Raw genomic sequence first — 14,176 nt, forward strand, 5'->3', positions numbered from 1 at the left:
TTTTTTAAACGGAATAGTCATTTTGTATACCAAACATAACTTTAAGGTACGTTATGCTTTTCATCGGAGTATCTTTGTTCATTTTTCCCCATTGCGGAAAGAATTATTATAAACTCCCAAGTAAATATTGACCTTTATAATTGTCCTGAACCAGACATAAGACCAGGACATTCACTACATTGCATGTGTTCTTTCTATCTGTGTATAGGGAAACGACAATTTCTTCTCAAATGAGATGCGATTATGCCTTTCATGAAGTTATCTGCCCTACTCTTGCACGTACTACATATACACAAAACATAGCATCTACTATTTACTTTATACTTATGAATCCCAGAGAACGTTCGGTTGCTTCAATGCAGCTAACTTGACGAAGAAGATTATGAATTTCATCAACCCATCTCTGCTTATGGATCTTGTTCTTGCACTTGAACTCTAGAAGACCTTGTCCAGTTTTGAGGCCGAAATAGGCCTCCTCTGAAATTTCCCTTTCTTTTCTATATGGCCATGCAGCGCTCTCATCACAAACTCCATAAACAACACCTAGTACCAAAGCGTAGAAATTTATTGTCAGACAACTCTTTCTTTGTAGCAGAGTGCCTGGCTGCCTGCTGTCTACTCTACGGACAAGGATCCTCGTCATTTCATTTGAAATGAATAATATCTATTTCATAGTTAAGATTTAAAGTTGGTGCATCTAATAATGTACATTATGCAGTATTATTATTATTATTTTTTTTTAAAAAAAAAAAGTGTCAACATTGACATCATCTACACCGTTAAATGCACAAACTTTAAATCTTAACCATGAAATTAAGGATTCTATGCCGCTGTGTACTTGCTAAACACGAAAGAACTGAGAGACAATTTCATGTTGTGAAGAGATCGAATAGGCAACTGGTGGATACTAGCAGTGCTGAGTCAAGAGATTTGAAATGAAAATGCTTACATTTATTCTTCTTGGAGAAGGCTCCTCCAACGTGTTTTCTTTTGAGCTTAATTATGACCTGAAAATGGGGTGATATTAATAATAATTATAATGATACAATTCTGCAATCAGACATTCTTTCCTCATTTTTCGGTCGATTTAATTTGATGTACCTGCGATTTCTTGTTGATGTAGATAGAGACATGCTTCCATTGTAGAACTCCTGTGAATTCCAATAGCAACTTCTTAAAATTACTAAAGGGACATTCCCCTGTATATCCTATAGACAAGCAGTCATGCATGCTTTTAATCATGTAAAAGAGATTAAATGCTACTCTTCATATTAATTTATTTCACTCATTTTATATCGATTGACATAATGTATTTTGAGTGATTTTTTATGTAAGAAAAAAATAATCATCTAAAAAATACGTCATGTCGGCCCGCCGATGTAACCGATGGAATATACGAAACTTTAGTCTTATTATAATAATAATAAAAAAAAAAAAAAAAAAAAAATCTAGTCTTGAACTTTTTAGGGCAGATTACCTTTTTGTGTGACTTGCAATAATTCCCCAACAAAGGGAGGACTTTGTTCTACCATTTGACCACGGAAAGCAGCAGCCCAGTTGGTCCCTGCCATGCCTCTATCACAGGGACTTATAGATGCATTCTTCTTTGCTTCTTTTGGCACTCTTGCTTTAAAAGCTGCTTCACCTCGCAAAGCTAATTTAGTCAAAAGTAGAAGTTCTATCAACTACTAATGATCAATGAGCAAAAGAACATTAAGCCAAAAATATTGTTGACATATTGACATTATTAGCAACTGACCAAGATATATATATTTTATTTTCCTAAAAAATTAAAGCCTTTTATTATGTACATCAAGCAAAGAGATTGAGAAATAGAGGTGATAATTTGTATTCTCGTGTTGAGGCGTTAGTAGAAGATTATATATGTCAACTCTAACCTGACTCATTTCACCCTTCAATTCTAACTCGCTAATTTTGTACTGGGCTCGTGTAAAAAATTATTAGCCCTATTGAGAAAGTACCTGTTGCAGCTGCCGCTACGAGAGTCATTAGATCACCAGGACTTCGAATCTCAACTGCCGATCTGACAACAGAAGCCACACAATCATGATCGGCCCCAGCTACTTCAGCTAATTCAATGCAATGTGATGCCAAGAGTTGCGTAGCAGATGCCATAGCCATGTTCATTTTGGTTCCCGACCCATTGGAGTTCTCTGCCGCAGTCACGGCAGCCAAAGCTGAAGCCAGTCCAGCGACTGAGAGAGCAGAATGCACATGTGCATTTTCTACACGTGCCCTGTCTTTCTTCTTCAGTGTGCAAAAACTGGACTCTTTGTGGTGGAACCATTTTCCAAACGACATCGTCCTCCGACCATTAACAGAATCTGTTACCTTCATTGCCTGCAGCAGAACATAGCAAAAGGAACAAATAAGTATGTGAACGGTGAACAAAAAAGCCTATTTGAAATTGCGTTATGGACCTTAAAAAGTACTTTTATTTAATCCATGAAAAATTGTGCCAAACAAAAATAATCCTTGATAAAAAAATTAAGAACATTTTTTTTTTTTTTTTGTACTTTTTTACTCTAAAAATTAAGCTATTTCAAACTGTTTCTATACAGTCTCTAAGCATGTTTTCCCTTAATTATTCTGCTAATGCCATGGGACATTAATTAAGAACCATGAAGAAGAAGGAACTAAAATGTTATGGCCGGTGTACGTTTAGCTTTACCAGTTCTGGCACATCAACTGATTCTGGAGAAGTGTTGGGATTGTTGTCAAGGAAAAGATGTTTGTGGTTTTGAGCAAGAGCCTTGGAAATTTCTGAAGCAGAAAGGCTCCATGACCTGGACAAGTATTCCATAGGCTCCTGTGGTGTTTGTGGTTGAGGGATCGCAGGCAACGATGACGCTACTTTCAGCTCTGTGTCTTCCTCTACATTTTCTAGCCCACGCAAGAAGCTGCTACTCCAACCTGACTGAAACCCACTTTCCATTGATCTTCTTTCTGAAGCAGTATAATTAAGCTAAGCTAGCTGTACGTTCCAAAATTGAACAACATGCATGCAGTTGGATATATCAGTTCAAAAATATGAGATTTAATCAACTGGGTTTTCAGAATGATAGCTAGATACCTCAAAAACTCGATCTCAACTATATAAGAAACTTCTTCAATTCTTGTGGAGAATATATATACATATATATATATATATATATAAAGGAAACCGCGCGCGCGACAGACAGAATAGATTACACGAACACACATCGAAATCTAGTGCTTTGAGCTCCCATGAATTCAGGTCGAATTTCATTAAAGAACCAACAAGAGCCGAAGACAAACCGGCCAAATTCACGAAGCTCGAAAAATTAATTCAAGGGACATATATAAACAAAACAAAACATATTCCAGGATAAGTGGGGGATGGTTTCTTAATATATAAGACTCGTCACTCGTGCAAGCAAGCAAGCGCTGATTTCTATAAGAGAATTAAGCATTATATTAATTGTTATGGAATATTTCTGCAATAAGAAGCTGATTATATATGGTTGTCTTTTTTTCTGTGGGTTTCGGTGGTCGGTAGTTTGAAAAAGTTCGTGCTGGACCAGCCAATGGCCATGCATGAACTTTGACTGGACGGTGAGGACGGTGAAGGGTCCACTTCGTTTCAACCCATGTGGACCACGTTGTGCTGTTCATATCTGTCCGTTGGATCACAAACCATGCCACATGTCATAAATCTCAGGCACCATGGACGGTGAGGACTGTTCAAATCTTCGTCTCACCTCTTTTTTATTTTTTGTCCCCAAATAATTAAAAATAATTTTCTATCGTAATTATTTATTATTTAAGAAATTTTTAAAAGAGTTTTTGTTGGGGAAATTATTATTCGGTGCGCAAGAACCGAACCTTCGGAACTGAGCCCTGAGCCTAGTCGGTTTGATCGACCCGAGAAGATTTGGTCGGATGCGAAATTACTGCCGAGATTTACGGCAATCTTGGATTCCGGAAGATCTAGGATCTACAGAGAGTTATCTCCCTAATTAGGTAACTCTCTTGGGAGATCCGGGCCCAAATTCAGAGATCAGGGACACTGAAGAATCTGGAGAGAAGGCCGCTGATCCCAAGAAGTCCGAAGAGTAAATCACGGCAATCCCAGAGAATCCGGGATCCCCTGAATAATGTAAACGCTTCTATGGCCTTATAAATATGCAGTTATTCCCAAGTATTTACTAGACTGAATTTTTCTCACACTGAATACTCTGAAATTATACTGGGCACTCCCTGAGATCGCCTACTGACTTAGGCATTGGAGTGGGATTGTCGGGCATCCCCCGACGCAGTGTTTGTTATTTTGCAGATTACGAAGAATAAGGCGAATCAAATGTCAACACGTCACCAAGCCGGAAAATTGCATCAACAATTTGGTGCTGTCCGTGGGAACGATTTCATCGTTTCTTACATACAAAATCCACAATAATGGCTACAAGATCAAAGAATCACAAAAGACCCTAGAATGATCGGGACAAGCATGAAAAGAGTAGGAACCAAGCACAACGTGGACATAAGGAGAACCCACCTCCGGAAATCCAAACAGCCGCCGGAGGATTTGGGGGAAGAGGAAAATCTAGCTCGGCTTGGAAGGCCTATGCGAGACAAGGGGAGGACTTCGAGACATACTCGATACAGAAACCTCCAAAGTCGAGAAGGTGCGAGTTTCAGATAAAGATTATGGGGGAGTCTCTCTCCCGCATACTGATGCATTGGTGGTAACATTGGCCATCGCCAATCACAAGATACATCGGATCTTGGTGGATACAGGGAGCTCGGCTGACATCTTATACAAATTAGCCTTCAAGCTCATGAGGATAGACCGGGATAAAATGACCTTGACGACAAGCACCTTGGTGAGTTTCACAGGTGAACAGGTGTTACCGATCAATTCCATATACTCCCTGTCATGGCTGGAACGTTCCCGAAACAGCGGATCGTGATGGTGAAGTTCCTGGTGGACTACTGAACCTTGACCTACAATGATGTAATTAGAAGGACAGCGTTGAATGAGTTGAAGGCCGTGACTTCAACACCTCACTTGTGTATGAAGTTCGTGACTGATGAAGGAGTCGAAATGGTGAAAGGTGACCAAACAGCAGCTCAGTGTTGTTACAACATGAGCTTGAAAGGTCTCCCTGAGCAGACCAGTCTCAGGGAGAAAAGTAAGGAAGATGGAAAATACTGAGCACAATTGGGAGAGCCAATCGAAGACCTTGAAGAATTTGAGGTCGGAGATTTGGAGAAGGTCTGAGAAGGGTTGCAACCGCCCCAAGAAATAAAGGAGAAATTAGTGGCGTTTCTACGATGGAATAGAGACGTGTTTGCATGGAGGCACGAAGATATGCTGTGGATAGACCCCTCGGTAGTATTCCACAAACTAAATGTGGACCCAACCCAAGCCATAGACCGGTAAAGCAACGAAGGCGAACTTTTGCCCCAAAACATAATTAGGCCATAGCTGATGAAATAGAGACGCTGCTACAGGTGTGTGACGACCCTTTTTTTTTTATATACAAACATAAACGAGTCCTCACAGTGGCACGACGATGTGTCGCAAAGCCAACATATGGTACATATCCCATAATATGTACCTGGTAAATCAGAGCATAACATATATCTAACTATGCAGCGGAAACATAAACCTGAATTGCGAAAATCACAACTTATACTATCACAAGTTATTTACAATAAATAGCCATTTAACATCTATCTATTTAAGTCTTATTAACATAATATTTACAGAACAGGAATGTCTTATAGAATAACAAGTGACACAAGCGTCACAAGCCATAAACAAAACCTATAAAACAATGGACACTCGTGGTCTTGCAATTACGACCGTCACGACGAGCTTCGGTCATAATATCCCAAGTGCACATCTACAACACCATCAACTACGACCAGAGTACCTGCAGCCAAAGGAACATCATCTATAGTTGTGGGGGTTTGCCACATCCGTGTAGGTGAAATTATGAGCCCACCGTCTTAGCATAAATAAATACACTAAGACCTCAGAGGTATACTATTCACTGAGTTTTCGCAAAGAACCAACTTTTCCTTTTAAGTCATGCGTACACTATAATAGCCACCAATTTTATAAACTTTTGTTTGAAAACCCCCATAGCTGATATATCAGACACCGACTAATAGAAAACATTTAAAGCATACTACGCAGTTGAGCTTATAAGTAGAAGTTTCATTGTTGGAAACAACTACATACATTCTCACCTACTATAATACTTTTACGATTGATGGCACAATGCTTTTTAACACATGCAATCAGACGATAGAAATATACATAAGCTCTATTCCATTAAAAATCTTATGCATACTAATACGTCTAGCAAAACTATTCATAGTATAAAAACATCACACTCATAAAAACAATGCTATACATGCTCATGCAAGTTTCCTCATGAAAATTAATCCAAGCCTCATGGGAATTAACCCAAGCACCTCATGAAAATTAATTCCAAGCCTCATGGAAATTAATCCAAGCCTCATGGGATTTAACCCAAGTATTGTTTCCCGTGGGCTATAAACCTCACTTCGATGCACATTTAGCGTTCATATGCTTATTCCTCATGCCTTAAAACAATATACATATACTTTCTAATTTCATGAACATGTCTTTAACTCATGCTTCCAATGTAAATTCATAAACAGTTTAACACCTCAATTCATCAATCAACATTTGCATAATTTAAATCTCAACGACAACTCACAATCAAATCCTTCAAATCAGTTCAAATCACACTTTGCAGTCACACATCATTTCTCATAAACATCATTGATACTTCAACATAATTGAAACTACTTAAAACATCAAAAACACATTGTCAACATACAGTCGGTTTGGATTTATAAAACACATATATATTTTGCAATTCTATAATCTATGAAAATAGTAGTTTCTCAGTGAGTAGAATACTCACCTTGGCTGCATAGGACTCATGACTCCAACATTCTCCTGAATTCTAATTACTTGGACTCTACATTGGAAAACCAATTGAAGTCTCCAATCATGACACGATGCTGCAAACATTGGTATCGTTAAACTACACTATTGAACCTATATTATTCTATGACACATAAGCTACTCGCGTGCTCACACGACGCGTTACCTGCTTCTAAAACTAGCCAAGTATCCTAAACTATTATTAGGTTATCATTTAGGTTTAGGTTCATATTTTATCTTGTTTATTAACACTAAGGCGTGTTTACTATTTTCATTAGCTTATATATTATTGTTATATCACATTATCATTGTTAATCCTTTAATGGCTTGTTACTCATTTACTAAATTAACAATATATATATATTTTAGCCATATATACATGTATATGTATACATATATACATATACACATACAACACTTAAACCTAATCCATTGATACACTTAAATATTTTGTATACATGAATATGGAAATTAATTACTTAGTTACCTTATTATCATTATTAACTATTTAACCTTATAATTTGTTTATCCACTTAAGCTAACTAAGTGTATTCGGTCCATATACATATATATATATATATATGTACTTATATGTATAGAATGCTTATTAAGCTAAGCATAACCCCATAATACACTTAGGTACTTACAATACATAGATGAACACACTAATTATTTAGTTACATTACCAAATGAATCCGGAGCCTATTTATGCATATCTATAACTTTACTAATTTATATTTGTTGTCTTTTGGTTATTTTAGGCTATTTACAATTCTCTGACATTCTTATCTTAAACCTTACATTTAATACTTAATCCTTATTTGACATATTAATTTAATAACTCATATTAGATAAGATTATAATTCCATTTGTAACATATCCGTTTACTAAAGCTTGAAGCATATACATATACTTCTAAATTAGGTATTATACCTATTGTTATTAGTTCATATCTATTAGGAATTCTACCTCGATAGTAGTTATGTTAATATTTCAATACCTAACTCGCTATCTATGTCTATTTGATTAACACAATTATCAATTCTTGTATTGCTTTTACATCAAATTATTCACTAACTTTATCCACCTATTCTTTTATTTAACTATTACATTTTCAATTTATTCAATTAGAGACCACAAGATCACATTCTCAATTTCAACCGCATTTGCCCTTTAACCAAGAGGATCTAATTACACCACCTTCAAGCCAACACTAAAATCTCATTTCACATTAACACATACATACTTGGCCCAATACTAACCAAATATCCAAAGCCATACCAAAAATCAACTCAAACCATATTCAAATGAATTCCTAACTCCTAAGTGAGGTAACAATAGATTTTCTACAAAATCACATAGGAATACCCATTTATTTCTATATCATAATTAACTAAACTTTACTCCACCAATACTTTAAAATCCTACTATACACATTAAAGCCAACTTCTCATTTAGTCATAAAACCCACATCACCCAACAATCCATAACAACCTAACCTAACTAAAACTACATTATCAAAAAAAAACTAATCCATTCTAGCAAATCAACCTAAGCAAGCAAATCACCTCCTTCAAAAATACCACAAAGGCAAACCAACTAACCCATAACAACCAATCAATCCAACCACCACGGAACTCAGCCAAAATTCTAACAAACAACCATAAACCAACATCAACACTCAATTTAAAACTCCCAAACCAGATTTGAGTTTCACCAACACATCCATCAAACCAGAATTTCAAACCACTCCAAAACTCAACTTCAAGAACACTAACAACCCACACGGTTCAACTTTCATGAAACCAAATGGAAATTCCATTACCACCATACCATTCCATTTGGCTATACAAGGAGAATACTCAATACCAATTAACAACAACCCAACATCACAACAAAGCCCCAAAATTCCCAAAAAAAAAACCCTAGATTCAGACTCAACTAGAAATCCAAAGAATTAATGTGGTTTCAAGCTATAAACCTAATGGGTATGATGGAATATCAACAATAATCTCTCAAAAATTGGAACCCATTACCATTCACATGATTTCTATGCTCTATAAACAATGGGTAACAAGAAAGTACCAAGAAAGGTTAGGGATTTACCATTTTGTTCTCAAATACCGAAACCCTATGGACCGTCGGCTTCACCGTCTCCTTCACTTCGGCATCATGATCCTTCAGCAAATCGGGTCCTCTTCAATTCGTATGTGGTGAAGAGAATAGAGGAAGAAAAGAGAAAGAAGAGGGAGAGGCAACGTAAGGCTGCTACGTGCAAAGAAGAAGAAGAAAAGAGAAGGAAATGGAGTGGGATCGGGTGCTGCAGCAAGGGGGCTGCAGTGAGCGTACGCTGGAGGAGAAGAAAGAAGAAAAGAGAAAGAAGAAAGAAAAGAAAAAGGGAGAGAAAGTAGGACATGTGGCGCAATAAGAGTGGTTGAGAGAAGATGGGGTAATCTTCTCTTAGCTATTCAGGTGGTGACACATGGCAGGATAGGATTCTTTTTACTTTTAAACCCCAACTATTATTAATTTCATCAGGAGCCCCACTTTATACTATTTCTATCATTTATAAATTGTTATTTAGCCCATCATTTTTAATTCCATTAAAACTTACACTTATAATTAATTATTTATTTAACTAGGACTTATTGTTATTATTTATTTTAACTTCATTATTTTAACTTGGACTTACTATATTTACATAATATAAGTATTATTACCTAGAATATAATTACTAATCCCATACTTGACCTATTAATTGCTAAATGTCCTATTTAGTTTCTTGGTCTTTACAAGGCGAGGTTTATAAGGGAAGTGGACTATCCCGAGTGGTTGGCTAATGTTGTGCTGGTTAAAAAGTCCAACGGCAAGTGGAGGATGTGTGCTGATTTCACCGATCTGAACAGGGCCTGCCCAAAAGACAGTTTTCTGCTGCCTTGGATGGATCTCTTAGTAGATTCCACATTCGGACACGAGCCCCTCAGTTTCATAGATGCCTTCTCGGGATACAATCAAATATACATGGACGAGGCCGACCAGGAGAAGACATCCTTTATTACTAAACGAGGCTTGTATTGCTATAAGATGATGCCATTCGACTTAAAGAATACCGGGGCCATGTATTAGAGACTGATAAACAAAATGTTCCAGGATCAAATCGGCCGAAACTTAGAAGTATACATTGATGACATGTTGGTAAAAAGCACGCAAGCAACCGGTCATATAGCTGACCTCATAGAGACTTTCAACACATTGAGGCGATATAAAATTAAGCTGAATCTAGCTAAGTGTGCCTTCAGGGTTTCATTCGGCAAATTCTTGGGATTCATGGTGTCACTGAGGGGTATCAAGGCTAATCCCGAGAAGGTCAAGGCAGTTTTGGAGATGCAACCACCCCGAACAATAAAGGAGTTGCAGCAGCTAACCTGGAGGATAGCCACCCTAAACCGATTTATCTCTCGGTCCACAGACAAGTATCTTCCTTTCTTCAAGATTCTGAGAAAAGCATTTCACATGGAGTGATGAATGTGAGGAAGTCTTCAACAAATTGAAGGAATATCTGATGAACTTGCCACTCTTGAGTTGACCGACTGAGGGGGAGATACTTTATCTTTACCTGGTTGTATCTTCCTCGGCTATAAGCTCGGTGCTGGTTAGGGAAGACTCAGGAGTTTAGAACCTAGTCTACTTCACTAGCAAAGCACTACATGGAGCTGAGGAAAGGTATCCCAGAATCAAAAAATTGGCCTTTGCCCTAGTTATCTTGGCACAGAGGCTAAGACCGTATTTCCAAGCCCATGCTATACAGGTACTGACCGAGTATCCCATGAAGAAGGTGTTGTAGAAGCCAGATCTCTCGAGAAGGCTTGTGAACTGGGCAATCGAGCTCGAACAATTCGACATTGAGTTTCGCCCAGGCATCAATTGAAAAATAAAAGACTTTTAATTTACCGTGTGTGTGTGATCAATTTGTAACAAAATATCTAAATGCGAAATTTAAAGAAGACAAATATTTTGTTAACAAAGTGGAAACTCAATTAAGAGAAAAACCACTTTGGGATAGCCAAACCCAAGATATCCACTATTCAGAAGACAAAGCTAGTTACAAAGCAGTAGCATTCACATACCTCTGATGCAATGGTCGTAACTTGAACTCTGACACGTAACCCAGCATGAACACCCCCAACCAGGTCTCTTACCTGAAGGGGTCTTCAATGGAATCCTTAGCTTAGGGCTCCTCCATAAGCTAGACTTCAAAGCTGATCAAATCACACAGGAACAACCCTAAGAGAGCTAGCACATATCACAATCTCTGCCTGAATACCCTCTCTTAGTGCAAAAGAATTCACTACCGAATTCTATAAACAATACATGCCTAGAGATCTCTATTTATAGGCTTTTGAAGACCTAATTCAACACTGATTCAGAGTTCTCTGGGCGGCATCCGGACGTAGGAATAGAGTGTTTGGATGGCAAGCTGCAACCAACTTCTATAACGCGCTTCACGCGTTGCCTTATTAAGGACCACGTCTGGACGGTTGCTAGCTGTGATCACCAGACAGTTCTAGACACATGTCAGAGTTCGAGAAGATTCCAGCTTTCCTTCGTAGACACGAATTGGGAAGACAGCTTGCACCCGTTTGGACGCCAGGGCAACACCGTCTGGACGTAGAGATCCTTGATAAGGAAATTGAGTGCATACTCTTTGTATCCGTCCGGACGTCAGGGCAACACTGTCTGGACCAGTCCTGTTATGGCAATTACATGCAGACAAAGTGCAATCGTCTAGACTCTAGGGCAACACTGTTCGGATGCGGCCTTAATATGAAAACGCATGGAGCACGTTATGGAAAGCCGGTTGCACAGAAGACCGCCCGGACGCTCAATGCTTCTATCTGGACACAGCCTAGAGAAATCAGAGACAAACTCGTTTTAGGTCTTCTTAGCCTATAAATAGAGGGCCTCTGGGCATGTATTCTTTACAGAATTCAGTATTCAATTCTTTATAGCTTAGAGAGGGTGTTTACGGAGATATTGTGAAGATCCGCTAGCTTTCAAATTGTTGCCGATGTACTTTTGTTGTCCTCATGTTGAAGTCTATCTTAGGGAGGAATCCTAAGGTAAAGAAATTCATTGAAGACCCCTTCAAGTAGGTGACTTGGTTGGGAGGCGTTCACGTTGGGTTACGTGTTAGAGTGCAAGATACGATCGCTACATATAGGTATGTGAGTGTTATTGTCTTTGTACTAGCTTTGTCTTTTGAATAGTAAATTTCCTGGGTTTGGCTGCCTCGGAGTAGTTTTTCTCTTAATTAAGTTTCCACTTTGTTAACAAAATATCTGTCTCATTTAATTCTGCAATTTTGATATTTTGTTACATGTTGCGTGACACGGTTAAATTAGAAGTCAATTTAATTTTTCAGAATTGGCAAGTCAATCAGCCAATTAATTGTTATGAAATAGGCAAGTCAATTAGCCAATTAATTTGTATGGAATTGGCAAGTCAATCAGCCAATTAATTGGTATGAAATAGGCAAGTCAATTAACCAATTAATTGGTATGGAATTGGCAAGTTAATCAGCCAATTAATTGGTTTGAGATTGGAAAGTCAATCAGTCATTAATCCACACCATTGCTAAGGAAATTATGCCCATTAATAGCTTGGATTAAATTTATTACGCCATCATCTTCCTTTGGGCCAAGTTTAGAATGCCTCGTTTTAGAATCACCATAAATCTCTTGAATTAGCCCATTAAGTGCTTCTTTGATCTTCTTGGATCTTGCTCTAGTAATAGGCCCAACTGGAACATGCAATGGATCCTTTAATTGTGCTTGTTGATTCTCATTAGCTTCGAGAGAATTGAGAGAAGAGAGGTGTGCGATTGATCCGAGGGGTGGTTCCTGTTTTATAGTGGTTTGGACGACCAAGATCGTCCAATTCTGATCGCATCTAACTATTGGGAACGATTGAAAATCGAATATTTGATAAAATATCCAAAACACAGTTGTTCGGCACTGCTGCTGCCAACAGCTGAAGAAGGTTGATCGATCGACCAATATTGTCGATCGATTGACATCGATCTTACAGGGATTCTTTCCCTTACACACACACACACACACACACACACACACACACACACACACACACACACACACACACACACACACATATATATATATATATATATATATAACCTACAACAAATCTGGGCGTTGAAAGGTTACCCCCCTTAGAAAAGGGGGTAACCCGGAAGCCACTATCCTTCCCCCGCACAAAAGGACAGCATCAACAACCACTCTCCTAGAGATAATTTAGTCAAATTTTCAAAAATTTGACAAAATTATAGGGGGGTAGCTTACAAATCTAGTCGTGAGAACTAAACAGGCTTCCATGTTATTTTGGAAATCTTCTTCGGAATTAGTTATCCCCCCTTGGATTGGGGGGGAGCTTTTAAAAGATTATCCTCCTTCGAATAAAAGGGGTAGCTCAGAAAATGACTATCCCCCCTCGGATAGAATCAGTTAACCGAAGTTCGGCCAAAGACAATCCATCAGGAATAAGTTCGAAATTTCATTTTCAAACTTTTTAGGGGGTAGGAGACACTTATCATCCAATCATATTCACTTATTATATTCATCAAGTAGTGAAAACGGATCATCAAATGCTAAAAATACAACTCTTTCATTCAAAAAGAAGTTGCATACTACAAAGTTTGAAAAGTACAAAAATTCAAAAGCAAAGAAACAAGCTAAGGATCTTGGCTCTCGAAACGCCTGGCCTCAAAATCCTCATTCTTAAATGGGTTATTGCTAGTGATAAGCGTCGAATGTTGTACATTCAAGCCCCTTAACTTGCATATGTTAATTCCTTAGCATTGTTATTTGTTTGATTTTGTATTGTTTTATTGTTTTCAGGTTTTAAATAAAGATACAATTAATTCCATTAATTTTAGGCTTAAAGCACACTTTGAGAAGACCTAGAAGATATTGATAAGCTTAACCAATCATAATAGAAGACTTCTATGATGTGGTTAAATTTAATCAAATCAAGTGAAGGATTAAATCAGAATTTCTCCACTAAGAGTCAAAATCGGATTGGATTCAAATTTGGATTATGCACACGTCTTAGTGTTTTGATCGTAACTTTCTGCTCAGATCTCAGATTTCAATGAAATTGGTGGCGTTGGAATAAAAAATGCTGCAAATA

General features: G+C 37.8%; 1 protein-coding gene across 4 annotated transcripts; it reads right to left on the reverse strand.

Moving 5' to 3' along the window:
- Window positions 1-73: 73 nt before the first annotated feature.
- Window positions 74-9,359, reverse strand: LOC133853789 (VAN3-binding protein-like). Of its 4 annotated transcripts, none has more exons than XM_062289816.1 (7): window positions 9,077-9,359; window positions 2,693-2,995; window positions 1,983-2,361; window positions 1,478-1,654; window positions 1,102-1,151; window positions 950-1,007; window positions 74-543 (listed from the first exon to the last, which is right to left on the reverse strand). In XM_062289816.1, the coding sequence occupies exons 2-7, from the start codon at window positions 2,954-2,956 to the stop codon at window positions 314-316; spliced, it is 1,158 nt and encodes a 385-aa protein (XP_062145800.1). In that variant the 5' UTR covers window positions 2,957-2,995; window positions 9,077-9,359; the 3' UTR covers window positions 74-313. The 4 variants fall into 4 exon arrangements, with proteins under 4 accessions (XP_062145800.1, XP_062145799.1, XP_062145801.1 ...); XM_062289815.1 differs by lacking the exon at window positions 9,077-9,359 and adding an exon at window positions 3,095-3,453; XM_062289817.1 differs by lacking the exon at window positions 9,077-9,359 and having other exon boundaries at window positions 1,478-1,636; window positions 2,693-3,087.
- Between the last annotated feature and the right edge of the window lie 4,817 nt (window positions 9,360-14,176).

Source organism: Alnus glutinosa, chromosome 13, assembly GCF_958979055.1.
Source record: "Alnus glutinosa chromosome 13, dhAlnGlut1.1, whole genome shotgun sequence".
NCBI lineage: Eukaryota > Viridiplantae > Streptophyta > Magnoliopsida > Fagales > Betulaceae > Alnus > Alnus glutinosa.

Coding starts and splice junctions, on each gene's coding strand:
- LOC133853789 (XM_062289816.1), bottom strand. CDS start 2,956: ATGGAAAGTGGGTTTCAGTCAGGTTGGAGTAGCAGCTTCTTGCGTGGG. Junction 1,655..1,982: donor CGTAGCGGCAGCTGCAACAG/GTACTTTCTCAA, acceptor TGACTAAATTAG/CTTTGCGAGGTGAAGCAGCT. Junction 544..949: donor CTTCTCCAAGAAGAATAAAT/GTAAGCATTTTC, acceptor CTTTGGTACTAG/GTGTTGTTTATGGAGTTTGT.